This window comes from Triticum urartu, chromosome 7A, assembly GCF_056163025.1.
Source record: "Triticum urartu cultivar PI428250 chromosome 7A, HENAU_Tu73, whole genome shotgun sequence".
In the NCBI taxonomy this organism is placed as follows: domain Eukaryota; kingdom Viridiplantae; phylum Streptophyta; class Magnoliopsida; order Poales; family Poaceae; genus Triticum; species Triticum urartu.
Genome location: NC_141879.1, coordinates 195,142,713 through 195,161,350, shown reverse-complemented (window position 1 = coordinate 195,161,350; position 18,638 = coordinate 195,142,713). Strand labels below are relative to the sequence as shown.

The following is an 18,638-nucleotide window of genomic DNA, read 5'->3' as shown; positions in this document are numbered from 1 at the left end:
TCTCAAATTAACTCAAGACGCTGGTCCCTAATAGAAATGAAAATTTGAACGCGTTTCTTTCTTTCTTTCCACTAAGCGATTCATCACAAGCTGTAAAAACAGGTGATTCTTCCTATTTTTACAGAAAATTATAGGAAACTATTTATGAAAAAAATCCTATAATAACAAACTCAAAACCAGTCTCAACCGTAGACTGAGAAGGCAAATTTCTCCGTTTTCTGATGCAGCCTAGCAATTTTGCTCTGTTCTGCTTGCCCGCGCCCCACCGAGTCCTGACCTGACAACCTCTGCTGTCGTTATCTGTCTCAACACACAAGGACGAGAGTGGGCTCAAGAAGCTTTCTCCACAGCATCGCTCTGGCCATTTCCTCCGTTAACTAATCTGTTCCGCTTCTGTCGCTTCGACGCCACGGGAGGGAATCCCCGCCGCCAATCCGGTAGCTGAGGAATCCTGGGTCCTCCCCAGCGAAATTCGTGGCGGACCTGATCTCAGCTCGAAGATCTGTAGTAGCGCTCTCTGTATCTCCCGCCGCCGCGCGTTGAAATTCATGGTTGTTCTTCAAGCTCCGGCTCTCGAGGCATTCTGATTCGGAAATCGCTTCTTCCTGGAGTCATAGGAATCAGCTATTCCGCAAAGATTGTGCTTTTCACTTCTGTTGGATTCTTCCGTTAGAGCGGCGGCCTCTCCGGAGATGACGACCGGGGCCGTCACGGAGAGCTTCCCGGAGAGCAGCGAGCCGCTGCTCCCGACGAAGCGGCGATGGGAGGGAGAGGACGGCGGCGGCGACGAGGCCGCCTTCCACGAGTTCAACGGCGCCTCCTTCGCCGGCGCGGTGTTCAACCTGTCCACCACCATCGTCGGCGCCGGCATCATGGCGCTGCCGGCGACCATGAAGGTGCTCGGCCTCGTCCCTGGGCTGGTCATGATCGTGCTCGCCGCCTTCCTCACCGACGCCTCCGTCGAGCTGCTCATGCGGTTCAGCCGCGTCGTCGGCGCGCCGTCCTACGGCGCCGTCATGGGGGACGCCTTCGGGTGGTGGGGAAGGAGGCTGCTCCAGGTCTGCGTCGTGATCAACAACGTCGGGGTCATGATCGTGTACATGATTATTATAGGTAAAATCATCTCAGCCATGCTGTCTCGGTGTTATTTATTCAGTCTGGTGTTCGTTTGCTTGTGTACAGGCTGAATCTTCTCGCGGTTTTGGAATCTTATTTGGACTTAGTACTCCATTGGGTAGCTAATACACCACTATCAGGCTGAAACCATCAGTATAGCTTTTAGCAGTACCATTTTGGGCAGTAACTATTACACCACTATTGGTTGCTCCATGCAGAGTAGCTTATGAGTTCTGATGTGGTAACTTTCTTTTTGAGGGAAACAGCAGGACTCTGCTGCGTATTTCTATTGATTTTCAAAAAATAGGGCAGAAACGAAATGGTTCAGACGAAACAAAAAAAGAACTATACATAGAGTAAATACAATAACAAAAAAAAAAGGAAAAGATCCCCCCCCCCCCCCCCCCCCCCTGGGGCAAAAGCTATACAAAGAGCCGAGCCAACTCCCAAAATTGGCATAGTTCTTCCTGGTAGCTCTGAAAGAGAGCCATCCAAGCTCTGTTTTGAACTTCTTTCTGCAAGCATATAAGCTGGGTGGGATGCCTTTGAAAATCCAGGACACTAGAATGATTATTTCCAACGAAAATGGTATTCCCAGGGCCAGTTTGAGGGAGTTTATGTCTGCCTGAATACCTTGTTGCAGAGGCATCCAGTTGGGGCAAATATATGACCAACATGTCCTTGCAAAAGGACAATGAAAGAATAAGTGGTCTCTTATCTCCATCACAATGTAGAAATTCTTTCTGTGAAGAAGAGTTCGAGTGTTAAGCCTGTTGTTCACCAGGAGGCAAAAGAAAAGTTTGTGCTTCAACTGACAGCAGGTATGCCAGAGCCACTTAATGAAGGCAGAACCAAGTGTTCCCCCATTAGGAGCTTATAGGTTTTAGAGACCTGAAAGTTGAGAGCCACAGAGGGGTATTGCCAAATGTCATCATCTGTTGAAAGTTGCACCTCAGCAGCTAAGAGAACCAAATCATTGAATTGAGCAAAAGCTTCTTCTGATAGAGGGAGGTGGAAATGCTCTGATAAATCCTCTAACTCCAGAGTTGATGAAGAGAAATGTTGGCCTTTTTAGAAATGTTGATGTACTAACTGAAATGCAGTGTTAGCGTGATTGACGAATAAATTCTCTTTTTCTGTCAACTCTATTTGTTTCTCCGGTGATGCTTGGTCAGTACACCTGCATTCTTGTTGCTGCATAATGTTTAACTCCCCCTTCACTATATACACCTCCCAACAAAAATGCAAAGTGGAAGCACTGAATATATATTTGTTACTTTTTGCATTTTTGGTTAAATGCCACCTTTTGTAAAGGTCTCGGTTCTTGGTGCTTGAATTGTGGGGATTGGTTCTAATATACAACCAACTACTCTTTATCTCTAGGTGATGTGCTTTCTGGAACGTCCTCTGGTGGTGAGCACCACTATGGTGTATTAGAAGGATGGTTTGGTACACACTGGTGGAATGGGCGATTCTTTGTTCTCCTGGTTACTACTCTCGGTGTATTTACTCCACTAGCGTGTTTCAAGCGTGTCGGTGAGTGATGTGCTTGAGAAAGCTGGCTATTACTGTTCTTTTCTTCTGTCGAAAAGAGAAGCCTTTGGCTAGTTCTGCATTCTGCTACTATGTTTTGTTCATGAGTATCTGATAACACATTTCTTTTGTTTATCTCTCGCAGATTCACTGAGCTATACATCCGCCATATCTGTTGCTTTGGCAGTTGTATTCGTTGTTATCACTGCCGGAATTGCTATTGTGAAATTGATACGCGGACAAATTCCGATGCCCAAATTGTTCCCTGCAGTTCCTGATTTGGCATCTGTCTGGGAACTTTTCACAGCAGTGCCAGTTCTTGTCACTGCTTATGTTTGTCATTATAACGGTACGAGATAATCCTTATCCTTATTTAGAAAAAAAATCATGAAGAAAGTTATCAGAAAGATGGGCGATAAGATATGTAAAGTTGCATGCCCTGGAAATCTTCATTGACCGCATGCATCTCGTTGTTAATGGTATAAAAATACAAATGCACGACCGAGCTAGAATGATTATATTGGTTTAAAACATAAAGTTGAAACATATTTTTGAAATCTGTAGCTAATGTCCAGAAAGGTATCTTGCTTGTTATCTAAGGGCATCCTATTGATATTTTGCAGTTCACCCAATCCATAATGAACTCAAGGAGTCTTCCCAGATCAAGCCAATAGTGCACACATCACTGGCTCTATGCTCAACTGTTTATATCACAACAAGTTTCTTTGGATATCTTCTGTTTGGTGAATCTACACTCGCTGATGTGCTCGCTAACTTCGATTCAAACCTCGGCATTCCATATAGTTCAGTTCTTAGTGATGCTGTCAGAGTCAGCTATGCTATCCACCTTATGCTCGTGTTCCCCATGATATTCCACGCACTGCGGCTTAATTTGGATGGGCTTCTCTTTTCCTCTGCAAGGCCCTTATCTTCTGATAACAGAAGGTTTGGTGTAATGACAGCAGTGCTCCTCCTTGTGATTTTCATATCCGCAAACTTCATTCCTAGCATCTGGGATGCCTTCCAGTTTACCGGGGCTACTGCTGCTGTTTGTATTGCCTTCATTTTCCCAGCTGCAATCACTTTAAGGTAAGTTGCTACTTTCAAGTTTTTCATCATACGTCCTCCCATCTTCGTAAAATAAATAATAGATTACACGTCTTCATTTCTGCCTCTACTATGTCACACTACCAGTGCCTAACCAAATTAAGATAAGGCAGAAAGAAACCTGCTGTAACACTGTCCATGGTGACTTTGAAATGCGCTTGTGGATTATGGCTTTATTATGTTACCATTTTATCAATGGGCAGTAGACCTAATACAATTAAGGGCAGGTTTAGTTCTTTAACACAGTCCTTTGTTTTGTGATCTAATTCATGTGGCTTCCGATATCTCAGGGATCCACACAGCATAGCGAAAAAGTGGGACAAGATTCTGGCCATCTTCATGATTGTTCTTGCAGTCACTTCGAACGTAGTAGCAGTGTACAGTGATGCATATTCGATATTCCACAAGAAAAGTGCCTCCTCCAATGCCTGAGCTGCATAACCTATAGAGGAGTCAAGGGTGAAGGGTGAATTGATATGAATGGTGGTTTGTACATTACTTAGTCAATAAGAACATCATTTAAGAGGGTGCTTGTGGATCGGCTTTGCGAATTATTTGGTGGACCACCGTCGACTCAATTGTGTTGAGTCGGATGCTTGTATCTATGGGATGGATGTGCAAAATTCAGACAAGGTTCTTTTGTGCAATGTACATTACAAGACAGTCCTGTCAAATGTGAGATTACAGTTATTACGGTGACATGTAAATGGTTGTTTTTGCTGTTGCAAGGACATTGTATTCGTTATCAGATACTTATTGGAATAATGAATTCTATAAGCAGTGTGCTTATTGCTTACGGTATGTAAAGGCTAATCTTTCATGGCAAGTTTGGCCTTCAAATACTTGGGAACATAAAATACAAAACTAACATCGACTGATGTTAATCCATTTTGTTATAGATCCTTCTATTGTTTTATGATTAGATCCTGCTTGCAAGACTATTTCCTTTGAGAGGGAAATAACTATCAAATTTAATATACGTCATTTCTGCAGCAAATATTAGCTTTGCGCGGAGATATTTGCTTTCAGAGGAAAATAACAGGAAACACCTATGGTACCATAATAAACCCATCAGAAGAAGAAACACTCTTTTACAAATCTATGCTTGTAGCACTAGTGTTTTAGCCCCGTGTAAAATGTGTTTGGGGCAATTTAAAAAATGAACAATGTCTCATATATTTCTTAAAATTTATATTAAATCAACGGAACATTAGATACAATCAGATATAGAATAGCCCCCAAAACAACCCTAAATAAAAGGGATACTACGACTACGTGCCTCTTTTTTTTGCCGAGGACTTGGTTGAACTGGTCATCATTGCATGACCGTAGCTCACGCGGACAACGGACAGCATCAAGAAACAAGCCCTTGAAGGTAGAGGAGCACATCTTTTTGAATCGCTGCAAATAGTATGCCATCGTGTACGGCGGAGACTGGCAATCGGGCCAAGCATATCAGCGACGGGATCACCATAATCTCGGCAGACAATCACGCTAATATTGCCGGACCAAGCCAGCGACCTTTATCGTAAAGCCTCAAAGGAAGAGATGGTCGAAGAAGACGATGTTGCTGCCTCCTACGTACATGGAGCACGCCAACGGAGAACACAGATAACCAAACCCGCTGTACATGAAGAACAATGGGGACAAAACTTCGTGGCTCTTTAACAACGCTGCAGCAGATGTGTTAGCACCCCCAAACCCCCTATGTATCATATATGATACGTTGAATTGAGTTCCCCGAGTAATTAAAACTTCTTCACTTTAGAGACCTTGAGTCTCATTCCGTTTTCCCAGAGAATACCTCATATTTAATTAAACACATAAAAAGTTTGTGTAAAAATCAAAACATACAACGGCACCCTAGAAACATGTAGAAGGGACACAACTTTCTGATACAACAACGAAAAGACCCCTTATAGAAAAGAAATTGCACTTAGTTCCGTAGGATCTTCCAGGTTATACCTCGTCGTCACCCACCATGCTCCTTAGCCACCATGCACCAATATAAAAGGGAGGCGTGATACCAATTAACAGATGGCGGGTCTTTGCATTGACATGCTTTATCTATACCTTGGATGTATCTCAATCAAACATTTTAGACTTTGATTCTTTTTTGTTTGGGTGTGTTGTGAGGGGGATCCTAGTACATATTTGGCATCAAAACCCTCACCAACCATCATCAAGGCCAGGCTACCACCCGACACCCACCACCCTCACCGTTGTACCATTCTCTTCGTCGCACTACAATCTTCTCAACTACTACTAAGAAGGAGAGCAGCAGAGCAGACCATCTCATGCACAAGATCACCATCTAGCTTCCCATCGGCACAGGAGAAAGCACCGCCATAACAGGGTCGAAGCCGGAAACCTAATCCCTGGTGATGTCACCATCGCCATCTCCCCAACCAATACATGCCTCACAACCTCAAGATACCAACAAGAAAACCCTAACCAGATTGCCCAGAGTGTCAGGAATCTACGCTATCGACTCCTTGACTCCGTCTCTGGGGACCTTGTTGAGATGCTGGAGCCCCGCTACATCTAAGGGAAAACTTTGTTTTTGCCACTCTAACTTTTGCCCACTTTGCTTATGCTACTCTAGAATTTGAAATTTCACTTTTGCCACTCTTAGCTTTTGACAATATATCACTTTTACCATCCCATGGCAAAAGCAAAATTTTCAGATTGGCAATTGTGATACATTGTCAAAAGTTAAGAGTGGAGAAAATGAAATGAAAATTTATTATTTTTGCCACGGAATGGCATTTGCGATGTATTGTCAAAAGTTAAGAGTGGCAAAAGTGGGATACCAAATTCTAGAGTGGCATAATCGAAGTGGGCAAAAACTAGAGTGGAAAAAACAAAGTTTTCCCTTAAGAAGCCGCCATCATTCTCATCCGACTGGAGCCTCCATGAATCCCTACCCCAACCTACAAGTCCGAATGAAGTGCACACCCCCACCATCGTCGCCAGAGCAACATGCAGAGGGTAAGAAAATCAAATGACCTTGCCATGCAAATGAACCGTGGGAGAAGTTCAGTTGAGTCATATTCCTGATGTGTAGCTTTTAGTGCATATGAGAATTAAATACTAGTATCGACACCTTTTTTTTGCTAGATAGTCTAGGAAAGATATTTGTTGGAATTGTCCTTCAAGGACTCACTCGAATTCCTGTACGATACATTTTATTGTGCCCATAGAGTTTCTCAACTTAGGGAAGGCCCCGGAGGACTCGGAGTTATGTTGGATAACCACGCAACATTTTACGGATGGACCCGATAGAAAGTGAAAATTACCACCCAATCTAGACACTTTGGAAACTGGATCCTGGAAGACCAAACTAAAAAGCAATCGAGTCCTTATTTCTGATAGCCTGACTTAATAGGGATGATAGACTACTCATATCAATAAGGAATTCCTTCTTTTAAGGGAGGCCATTCAGAAAGAACTCCAAAGTTAAGCGTGCTTAGCTTGGAGGCAATTTCAGGATGGGTAATCAACTAGGAAGTTGGTCCCAGGTGCGCACAAGTGAGGACAAAGTGCACAGGAAAGACTAGTGTTGATATGTGGGCCAGACTAGATCCCGCCAGAAATAACAACTAGTAACCGACGGATGTGTCTAGGGAGTTACAAATTGGTATCAGAGCCGACCCTCGCGGTTACAGGTATGTTTGCGAGTTAGGTGCGCGGTCATGTCGTGCATGACGTTTGTGGCCCGTCATTGTCGGTGTCAAAACCAACAGATCTCGGCATAGGGGGTCCCAAGTTGTGGACATGGATCGATGGGTAACAGGAGACGAGGGACACAGTGTTTACCCAGGTTCGGGCCCTCTCTAAGAGGTAAAACCCTACTCCTTCTTGATTATACTCGGTGAATATAGGGGTTACAAGAGTTGATATACCTCAAGATCGTGTGTTGAGGTCTAAAACCTAAGGGTATGATGAATAATGTCATAATGATCTAGCATATCCCTATTGACTAGCCTGGCCTCGGCTTATATAATGTACCAGAGGCTTAGGATAACAAGAGTCCTAGTCGAATACGTCGGTGGAGAGGAGTCCTTATCTTGATCACCAAGTCTTGTGGAATCTTCCTCGTGTATGCGTCGGCTGTCCGAACTGGCCCATGGGTAAACGACCATGGGGGTCCTCGGCCTAATCTAACTGACCGAGAGACGACGTGGTGCGTACCCCTAGTCCAGGACACCGTCAGTAGCCCCCCTGAACCGGTCTTCAAGTTGGGGACGCTCCTCGGTTCTTCCGAACTATTCTTCGTTATTCGGTCGTCGGTCTTGAAAACTAGTTCAACAAATCTTCTCATCTTCTATCTTGAGGATTGCCGAGCTAAATTCGAAGATCTCACACGTTGGGTATCCGAGGAACCCTTTAGGTCTCCGGCCTTTAACAATGCCTTGTTATTTTTATACCACACCTCGGATTTGAAGTGTTTCCCGTGCAGTTGTGTCCTCTCGCGACCGAGCTCCAACGCTGGATTGTATTCGAGTTGTCTTTTGGCAGTCGAGCTCCAATGCCGAACCGTATTGTGACGCCCGGATAATTAAGCTACAGTAATTCTCTGTTAATGATGCCACGTCACCTCGGTTACTGTTGTTAAACTTGCGTTGGTTCGAATCCGGTCCAAATTCAAATTCTATTCTAATGTCAAAAATTCAAATTTGTCAAACATGAAAACTAAAATGTTCAAACTTTGGCAAATAATCCATAGAACATGTTGGTGGAGAAATCATCTTTTTACGAAGGGATTAAGTGTGCAAAAATAAATAAAACAGCAGCTAAAACATATTTTCAAATGCTTTTAATTAGTAAAAGTATGCAAACTAATTAATTAGAGTGCCAAATTATTTGTGGCAGTGGCATACTTAATAATACTAATTTTGGGGCTAGATTCATATTTTACAAAACCAAAAAAATAAATAAAAATGAAACTAATAGGAAACATAAAAGGTTAAGGAGAAAAACAAAAAGGAAAATATATAAAAAAGGGAAAGAGCCCCCCGGGCCAAATGGCCAAGCTGGCCGACCATGCCTCCAACCAGGCCAGCCCACCCCGCTTACATCTACCCTCCCACTCCATCGTAACCCTAACCCACCCCACTCTCTCCTCCCCCCAATCCACCCCCCACGATCCCCACGCCTCTCTCTCCCTCGTCTATCCCTCTTCCCCCGATTCAGATTGGATCAGGGCTGACCCCGTGGCCGTCGCCCGGAGCCGCCTCGTCGGCACCCGCCCTCGTCCTCGTCCTCGTCCTCGTCCTCGCGTCCCGTCCCCTCTCCCTCGACGGCGCCCCTCACCGCGCCGACCGCGACCGCGCCAGGACGCCCCCACGACGCCACCCCGCGCTCGGCTTCCTCCTCAGGCCTCCGCACGTCGCCGCCGACTCCGGCCACCCCGAGCCTCCCCAAGCCAACTTAAGCACACCTACAAGGCTCGGTGAGCTCCGATGTCCGTTCCCTCCCTTCTCCTCTGCTCCCGTCGTCGTGCAATGCTCGTAGTCGCCGCTGGCCGCCGCCTCTGTGGGAACGCTCACTGCGCTTGTAACCGCACCCACTCGTGCACGCCCGCTCCTCGACGCGCCCGAGGCGCACCCCGCAACCACCGCCCGTGCCCCGTGGCCTCACCGCTCGCACGCGAGCCCCGCCGCTGCGCTTTGCCTCTTCCCCCGCTCCCTACTACGAGCTGCAGCTGGATGCCGGCAGCTCGTCCCGGCCGCGCCCTCCTCTGGCTGCCCCGCTCTCGTCGAACACCTGCCATCGCCCTCACCGCACACCTAGTGCCACGCCGACGCCGCTTCCGCCCGCACCTGCTGTAACACCCCGAGAACCGTTCTAGAGTAACTCCACACTAATGATGCCAAGTCATCATCATCATGCCCTAAGAAAAATAATTAAGAATACTTCAACCTCAATTTCAAATTTAAAATGAAAGTTAAATATTTATTTCTTCAAGCAGTAAAACAAAAATGTTCACTTTGTCCTATAAATTCCCCTAACCATTTTCATGTTGGAACCAGCCTCTTTTGAATTCCCAAAATCCCTCTGGGTATTAATTTAGTGCTCTAGCAGCAATTCAATTGGCCTTTTCAATTTTTAAAAATGGTTAGACAACTCCTTTTGAATCCAAACTTTTTGTTCCATCTCAAGATATCGTGCTAGAATTATGTGCCAAGTTTTGTCAAAACAAAACTCAACTGGTACTAAAAGAAAATGCAAAACACGTCAATAATCAGGGGAGCTCGTTTGGCTCCCCTGATTTCATTTCATTTGGCTGAAATGAAATGAAATGAAATCTCTATCAAGATTTCATTTGGCTGAATCTAGATTCCAAATCCAAATTTCATGTTTGGCTGTCACTAGGATTTTGAGGTCAAATCTGTACCAGAACCAAAATGAGCATGAAACTATACCAGCACCACCGCACTAGCCTTTGTGCTAGGAATAAATAGTATGAACAAATCTGTACCAACACCAACATTGTCAGCTCGTTTGTTCACACATGGCAATGTTTTGCATTAAACTGAACCATGCCAATACATATAACTTAAACATGAGACTTTGTAAAAAGTTAATCTTTGCAATATGACAAAGGTTCACAACAACATCAAATGATCATAATCTAGTCAAGGTTACATAAAAACTGAATCTTTGCATTATTAGCACCATCCAAGAAAGATTTTCATTGCTCAAGGATCTTCATTTCTTCGTTCTGTTCGTTCAACATCACACTTCACCCAAAATTTCCTGCAAAATATGATGAGAAATGGTGACATATGGTCTCATAGGGCAATAAACAATCCTTGAACACAATGGTTGGTAGAAATTGCTCAAAGTGAAAGATGAGGATAGCCAAGAAGACAAATCGAAGTGTCACACGATAAGCTTTAGCTTGCAACAATCTCTAGGAAGGGTAAGAAAACTCAACTTGATATAGAAATTTTTCAAAGGTTAACTTGCACTTCATTTGCACAATTATCATGAATCGAAAGGTAATAGCAAAAAACCATCAACAACCGAGTAGGTTAAGTAGGACCGAAACTAAGTCGATAAAAGACTACAGCCACTAAATAAGCATATATCTGGTTGATGTATTCTAGACTAATAATGCCACCTCTCGACCGAAGAAAAAAAGACTAGTTCATAAGAGACCTTCAAACACACTGAATATTTATGTGCATGCAAAATATGTTCATAAAACCTTGTTTCAGGAGACAAGGCAGAACAAGTTGTTCTCAAACATGGCAGGAAAACGTTGTTTTATCAAGCCATGTTTGGGAAGACCTGGCAGGAAAACCTTATTAAGATGATAACATAAAACCTTCTATCATGCTAATCTCAAACATGGAAATAGGTAAGTACATAAATATGATGAAAAGCAAGCAAGCTGCTGCCTCCTCTGCTCCATATTGGCATGACAAAATACAGGACACCCATAATATTGTACTATAACAAACAACTAAGGACAAAATGCAGTAGAGCTTGCTAGCTGGTAACTAATCACAGAACAAGAAACATACCTTCATTGGTTGATTTGCTTGAGGATCCATTTCTTCTTCATCCTTTCAGGCAGCGCCATAAGAGCCTTGAACTTGCGGTCATCTGCTATGAGGAAATCATAAGCTGCTAGCAAGCCATCATCATCCAGTCCCACAATTGCATTGAGAGCGTCAAGTATTTCTTCAGGAGAGGAGGGTTTCTCAGGAGGAGCAACTTGAGCGATATCAGCTTTGTAGGCACTGGTAAAATTATCCAATTTCTCTCCAAGCATAGATGCAATTGAGTCATCCGATCGATATCTTTTCCTCTTCTGTTCCTCGCCGGTTTGGGTTGAAGATGTTGCGGCAGAATCAGTGTTGATGTTGTTGACATTCTCTGCAGCCATTTCCGCTGCACTTTCACCAGCAGTTCTGGCTCCGGTTCCGGTGGCATGATCCTTCGAGAAGACAAGGCTGATAGAGTCCCAAAACTTTATGACCTTGTGCCTGTAGCATGCTGCATCTTTGTTTGCCTGCAACCCATGAAGACAAATAGTCTCATGTCATGGTGGAAAATGAACACACATCCATCCAAACACCAAACACACATCCAAAGAGAAAATCGTAGACTACAGCTAAGATGTAACTCATGTCATGGTGCAAAATCACATAAATAATGGGGAAAACAAGTGCACTGCTGCAAGTTGTGATTGTTTCTCAAGAGAAGGCTGATTACTAATATAATAGCAAAACATAGGGGAAATGATGAGTAAACTACTGATTAGAAGGCTATGCATGAACAAGTATAAGTGCATGTTTTCAAATAAACTTGGCTGAATTCCACATCATGATGGAGAAGGTGGAGAAGGTGTATAAGTGCATGTTTTCGAATAAACTACTTGACCACATGAATGATGAAAATGAATCTTGTGGCCATGCCATGAATACATAGATGCTCAAGATGTAGTGCTTACCTTGACATAGTTTCTCCACACGTCCTCACTATCAACCATAAGCTTGTTATGGATCCAATCCCACCCAAAACCACTCGTTGACAACATCTTGCTGACATTGACATAGTGTCTATCAATAGTCTTGCACCTTGATATGACATTCTCCTTTGTGATATCCACATTGCACTTGGCTCGAACATTCTTGACAACTGCAGTGTAAACATGTGGCTTCCACCCATTTTGAGCACGATCCCCTCTATTGTAATGCTCCACGAACACATTCAGCATTGCTTCATCCATTTCATCCGTCCAGGTAAGGTAGTTTCTACCTCCTTTCTTCTCCACATCCATATCTTCCTGCAAGCAACAATATATGTATGAGACAAACGTAGAATCCAGAGAGAGAGAGAGAGAGGGGGTTCAAAAATAGGCATATGAAATATATGAACATACAAATGAATGAAATCAATGATTGGCTCCCCCGCGTCTCCTTTGGTAATCTTCCCACATTTGATTAGCTAAGGTATCTCGCTTGTTGTTCCACTCAGTTGTTGATTCAACATGTCTAATCATGTTTGGTTCTTCAGGATGTTCGATGGCAGCAACATTTAACTGATTATCCACGTCAATTAGCATTATATCATCCATCTCTCTCTGCCTATCTCTTAGAAAGTTATGCAATATGCAGCAAGCATTAATGACACGGATCTGCGAGATGGTATTATTGGCGTGTTAATAAAAAAATAAAAATAAACGGAGGCTTGGTTTTGCAAAATACTATGTGATACCTGATTCCGTATGCGAAAAAATGAACTAGTCCTCAAAATAGCCCATCTCATCTTTAGTAGACCAAAAGTTCTCTCTATCACATTCCTAGCTGATGCATGTCGCAGATTATATAACTCTCTTGGAGTTTGTGGGTTATTTCCATTAGCCGCCCATTCTTTCAAATGGTACCGGACTGACCGGTATGGAGCAAAGAAGCCCGGACCATTAGTGTACCCAGCATCTACAAGGTAGTATTTTCCTAATGTTTGCAAAAATAACAAGTATTAGATATTATATTTACATTGAAATATCATAACTTAGTTGTTCTACCGTACCAAGACAGAGAATTACCATGTGGAACTCTAAAAGCGTCTTGTCGTGACATTGCATCTCGCAACACTCGTGAATCAGATGCAGAACCTTCCCATCCAGCTAAGACATACAAAAACTTCATATTCCGGTCACAAACACCAAGCACATTAGTGGTCACATCTTGCTTTCTATTCCTGTATCTGCCTTGCTTGAGAGCGGAAACACGGACATCAACATGTGTGCCATCTAAAGCTCCTAGCCCATCTGGAAACCATTTCCATCTACTATCCTCGGGCTACTCAGCTGAAGGGGTTGGTAGCTTTATAAACTCATGAGACAAGGAAAGGACAGCTCTTAAGATCTCATTGAAATTCCTACTGATGGTCTCGAGTGCCCATCTGTACGTGCTTTCAATTAACCGGTATTTCATCCCATGGCTTAGCACTAGCAGAAACATTGTGACTGATTCTTCAACCGACACATAAAATGTGTCCCCCAAACCACATCTTTCACGCAAGATAGCGCACAGGTCCACAAAGGACCGTTTAGTTAGGCGCAAACTATCAAAACAGTGCTTGTTAGAACCCTGATAAATTGATCTAAGCATCTGCTTTCTAATCCTAATCTCCGCCTCATCCTCACTGAAATCATCAAGCTCTCTAATCTTCCTCTGACAATACGTGTGTTGAACTATCGCGACAACCGACACAAAAAATCCAGCAGCTGCCCTCTTCCTTTTCTTTCTCCTCTCATCGCCATGCAATGTGTTAATGTACAAGTCCGACATCTATATTAAGATGAAGAAAATAACAATTGAGAAAGAACTCAAGCTCGATTACTAGTGATACACAAAAAACTCATGCTTATTACTAGTGATACACAAAAAACAGATGCAGTTGCTTGTCAAGAAAGCTTAGATGGAGGAAAAAGATGGGCAAAACCCAAACAGGGTTTATGCTACTTTCTGTTTCACTTTTGTCAGGTGGATGAACAGACCTGCGCCCCCATACTTTTGGAAAAATAGATCATAACAAACAAAACCATCAAGCATTAGAGTTTCACATAAAAAGAAGCTTCAATCGCCATACGATACAATTGACACAGTCTTATTGAACATGTTATTAACACTCTCTCCTAAAACGGAGTGAATCAAACTATCCTGAACTTGTATTTCAAAACATTATGCTCAAGTATCTAGCTTCAATAACAAGCCCGAATATAAAATCAGCTCAGTCTGGAAAAAACCCAGTCTGATTCAGACAAAAAATCATTATGCAAGCACACTGAAATTGTTCTATACTGAATTCAGACAAAAAATCAGTGTGCAAACATATTGAAATCAGGGGTTCATGTCTGCTTGCGGCCCATACTGAATTGTTCTATACTGAATCCAGACAAAAAAATCACTGTCCAACCACACTGACTTTGTTCTATACTGAATTCAGACAAAATAATCAGTGTGCAAAACGCATTAAATTCAGAGATCCATTCTGTTTGCATAGAGGGGACGCAGACACGCTGACCACGTACCACAAAAAGGTCGATCTTCCGGGGTGTGGAGCTGACCGACCGTGGGCTGGCGGAGGAATCGTCAAGAAGTCAATCTTCTGTCCGGATCGGGTGGCTGGATGGAGGTGGGTTCAGGTTAGGGTTAGGGTTCAAGCAGAAAAGATCCACCAGAGAGAGGGAGAGGGAGAAGAGAGGTGGATGGAGAACCTACCAGGATTTGAGAGCTCGACGACGGCGCTGTGGTCACCGGAGGCAGCACACCATCGAACAGAAAGCTTCGCGTGTAGAGGGGACGGGGGAAGAGAACTCGGGGAGAAGCTATTCACCGGCGGGGGGTGCATCACCGGCGGCCGAGAAGGTGGGTCTCATGGCGGCGGCGGCGGCGGGCGTCAGGGTAGGGTGGGGGAAGGAGGCGAGAGACGAAGGCGTCGGGGTAGGGTGGGGGAAGCGAGCGAGTGGAATCCGGGAGAATGACGGGCGAGGGGCTGGGATTTGGGCCTAGGCCAAGTTTACATCCTCTGGAATCTTAGAATGAAATCCACCCTCAATTCTGTGGCAGCCAAACAAGTATATTCCGGAATTCGCAAATGAAATCCACAAAATCCGACCCAAATGATGGGTACCAAACGAGCTGTAATGGGAAAATAAGTTTTCGAGTCTCTGGCCACTTGATGTTTCAGAAACAAATTCAGCTTCTGCGGAGACTTTGTCATTTAGGCTTAGACGCTTGCGGTGATTAGCACGCCATTCATTGTTGCGCCAGAGAATGCCAAACCTCATTACCTTGAGCACACTTGCCTCCAGAACAAAGAACCTGGCCAATTTAATCTCAGATGTGCTGCCTCGGTAGTCGATCAAATCAATTTCTGTAAGATGGAGATCAAGGCATTCGATGAGATTGTTATAGTGCAGCACATTTTTCACTTTCGGTTCTTTTTTTATCTGCAAAAGAAGAGAACATATTAGAGCAGCTGGCTGCATAAGATTGTCGTGTCATCAAGAGGTACCAATATCATTCGCTCATACGATAGGGTTGGTTGGCTAGTGATATTTTTTCACTCACTCTCTCTCTCTCTCTCTCTCTCTCTCTCTCTTTTTCTATTTCCTCTCATTTAACTAGGAGCATGTGAAGAGCTTGGGCATTTTTTGCCTTCCACTATGTGGCCGATGCCATATTTCGCAAAAGTATGCCACATAACACGCATCGATGTCAAATCAAAAGGTTTTGGCACCGCTCTCGTGATGTGAGAGAGTTGGCACCGCTGTGCACACAGACCCACATGTATAAACAAATCAATCAAACCAACTACACCAGCCTCTCACTCTCCCAAACAAGTGTTTTTTATTGCCTCAGTCCTCTCTCTCTCCCACGCAGTGTTTTTTCATTGCGTGAGTTAATTTGGTACCAGAGCAAAGTAGGTGATCCAGATTGGGACACCAGGTGAGCAATGGAGGGGCATCGATGCCAAATGCATCACAAGTGAATTTGGCACATGTTTTGGCCTACATAGCCCACTTTTGTAATACTACCTCGTATTTATTATAAAATTTTGACCATAGATTTACCTAAGAAAATGCCAATGCATGTCACTAAAAATTACACCATTTGAAATTATGTTCAAATACGAATCCAATGATATAGTTCTTAGTGACATGCATTAACATTTTGTTAGTTAAATCTATGGTCAAATTTTGATACTACAAAATTGGAAGAGTAAACCAGGAGAATTTGGCAGACGAGTACACCAACACTGTCAATTTCGGTGCGTCAATGACCCTGATTTTTGTTGGACCTTCTAGATCCGATACAAGCAATCTCTCAAGGAAAGGCGCATTCTCAATGACCATAACGTGGAACAGCTGGAGTGATCTCTTCCCAATTGATGTCTTGTTTCAGGGCCAGCAAGACACATAAATCCATCGAAGATTCATCGAGGCGATGTGGAGGCTAATGAACCCGTGGATCTGCTCAAGACGATGGTACTCGAGCGTAGTACAACTGCGGACCAGGTGCTCCATAGCCTTCTTTGAGATGACAACGTCGAAGAGGTCGAGCTGCTTGAGTTGAGGGAGAGGAAGAGCGGGCGCGGCATTAATCTGGGGAAGATAGCAGGAGCTGAAGCTGGCGCGGCGCAGCGTTGGCATGAGGCGGAGCGCGAACGGCGGCAGAGAGCGACATCGTCCAACTTCAAAGCCGAGCTCCTCGAGCTGATCTAGGGCGGGGGATAAGAACCACTCGTCGAACTTGGGTTGGACCTTGCAGTTGGTACTGAACATGCGGATGTTAAGGTGTTTGGCTGGCCTAGGGTGCGATGAAAGGATCTTGGAGACTGCGGCCATGCGTTTGCAATCCCCGTCGCAGAGGCAGCTGTCGACGATGAGGTTGAGGGGGACGCAGCGCCAGAGGGGGCGCCACCGCCGGGAGAGCAGGGCGGTCCGCACGGCAGATTTGGTGCGGAGGAGGCCGATGATGATGAGCAGCGTGTCGTTGGGGAGGCTGCTGATGAAGTCCAGGCTCGCCGGATGCGGTTTTGGCTCGAGCCGCCTCCGCTTGTTGGCTGCCTCGCCGTCCATCTCAACCGGCGGCGACGCCGGTGTACACGTGTGCTAGTGTGTGTTGTGTGCTGGGTGTGCGCGAGTGCGTCCTTCTGTGCATGGCGCCGCGCAGTGGTGAATTGTGCGCGAGTGCGTCCTTCGCGCGCAAGAAGTTTGTCCTCAATGCGCCCTCAATTTACTAGCGTGCGGGGTGCTACCCCGAGTGGTTTGAACTTTGTTTAGTTCACCGCGTGTTAGATGGGCCTCTAGTTTACTTATTTTCACCCACTGCCACATGGGCCAGCACACGAAGATACAGAACATGAGCTGACAAGGCAGCATGTGGATTGGTTGACCGGTCAACTAAACAATATACGGAGCTATACACTGACACAGTGAGCATATAATCCGTCGGTATAGAGAGTTCGAGTGAGAGGGGAGGCCCGTGAGAGATAGCAGAGAGAGAGAACGAGCTACTCCCTCCGTTTGATAATGTAGTTCCAACATTTTTTTAAGTCAAACTTTTGAAACTTTGACCAAGTTTATAAAGAAATTACTTATATCTACAATACCAAAGATAAATGATAGTATGAAGTAAGTACATGTTGTGATGAATCTAATGATCATTCCATATGTAAATGTTTTTCTCCACATATACCTGGTCAAACGTTTCTGAGGTTTGACTTTTCAAAACATCCATATGCTTATGGACGTGACAGAGTCCCTAACAAGAGAGAGAGAGAGAGTGAGTGAAAAAAGTGTGTGTGCGTGTGTGAAAGAGACATGGACAACACACGATAAAAGTAGAAAAAAGCGTGCGTGTCTTATGCAAACATATCACACATGCATCTTCGACAACAGAGGCAAGGTGAGGAGATAGTGTGTGGTTGTTTGGAACCGAGAGAGCAAGACCCCTAGCATGTGACCAAGAGGGGTCTGACAAACAAGGGAGAGAGGTCGAGAGAGACGTACGGAGAAAATGCAGACATGGGGAGGAGAGAGTGTATGTTTGTCATAGAGAGATCCCCTGGAGATCGTGATGGGACTACATGGGTGGGAGATCGAGTGACAAGGTGTGTGCGCGATCGAAGATGCCCCGAGAGATATCGAGATAGACATATGGATGGAAGGAGACAATACGTGTGTTCCTGTTGGCTAGTAAGAGATAATCATACTTAGGAGGGGGGGTGCTTGCGCCTATGATGGATTGAGGGATTATGGTACTTAGGGGGGTGCGTGTCACATGGAGAGAGAACAAGGGCGGGGAGTGTTGGATGGGTCTATATGTATAGCGCGAGCGAGACATGTTATG

The 18,638-nt window shown here is 44.6% G+C and overlaps 2 protein-coding genes across 2 annotated transcripts; one reads left to right on the top strand and one right to left on the bottom strand.

Annotated features, from left to right (window-relative positions):
- The first annotated feature begins 310 nt into the window (after positions 1-310).
- Positions 311-4,552, top strand: LOC125519787 (amino acid transporter AVT6A). The gene is made up of 5 exons (XM_048684557.2): positions 311-1,113; positions 2,500-2,652; positions 2,795-2,998; positions 3,273-3,738; positions 4,047-4,552. The coding sequence occupies exons 1-5, from the start codon at positions 693-695 to the stop codon at positions 4,186-4,188; spliced, it is 1,386 nt and encodes a 461-aa protein (XP_048540514.2). The 5' UTR covers positions 311-692; the 3' UTR covers positions 4,189-4,552.
- A 5,819-nt stretch (positions 4,553-10,371) lies between these two features.
- LOC125555003 (uncharacterized) lies at positions 10,372-12,555 on the bottom strand. The gene is made up of 3 exons (XM_087535607.1): positions 12,224-12,555; positions 11,292-11,782; positions 10,372-10,518 (listed from the first exon to the last, which is right to left on the bottom strand). Exons 1-2 carry the CDS (start codon positions 12,551-12,553, stop codon positions 11,294-11,296), a joined length of 819 nt encoding a protein of 272 aa, XP_087391733.1. The 5' UTR covers positions 12,554-12,555; the 3' UTR covers positions 10,372-10,518; positions 11,292-11,293.
- Between the last annotated feature and the right edge of the window lie 6,083 nt (positions 12,556-18,638).

Coding starts and splice junctions, on each gene's coding strand:
- LOC125555003 (XM_087535607.1), bottom strand. CDS start 12,553: ATGGATGTGGAGAAGAAAGGAGGTAGAAACTACCTTACCTGGACGGAT. Junction 11,783..12,223: donor TGTGGAGAAACTATGTCAAG/GTAAGCACTACA, acceptor CATGGGTTGCAG/GCAAACAAAGATGCAGCATG.
- LOC125519787 (XM_048684557.2), top strand. CDS start 693: ATGACGACCGGGGCCGTCACGGAGAGCTTCCCGGAGAGCAGCGAGCCG. Junction 1,114..2,499: donor CGTGTACATGATTATTATAG/GTAAAATCATCT, acceptor CTTTATCTCTAG/GTGATGTGCTTTCTGGAACG. Junction 2,653..2,794: donor AGCGTGTTTCAAGCGTGTCG/GTGAGTGATGTG, acceptor TATCTCTCGCAG/ATTCACTGAGCTATACATCC.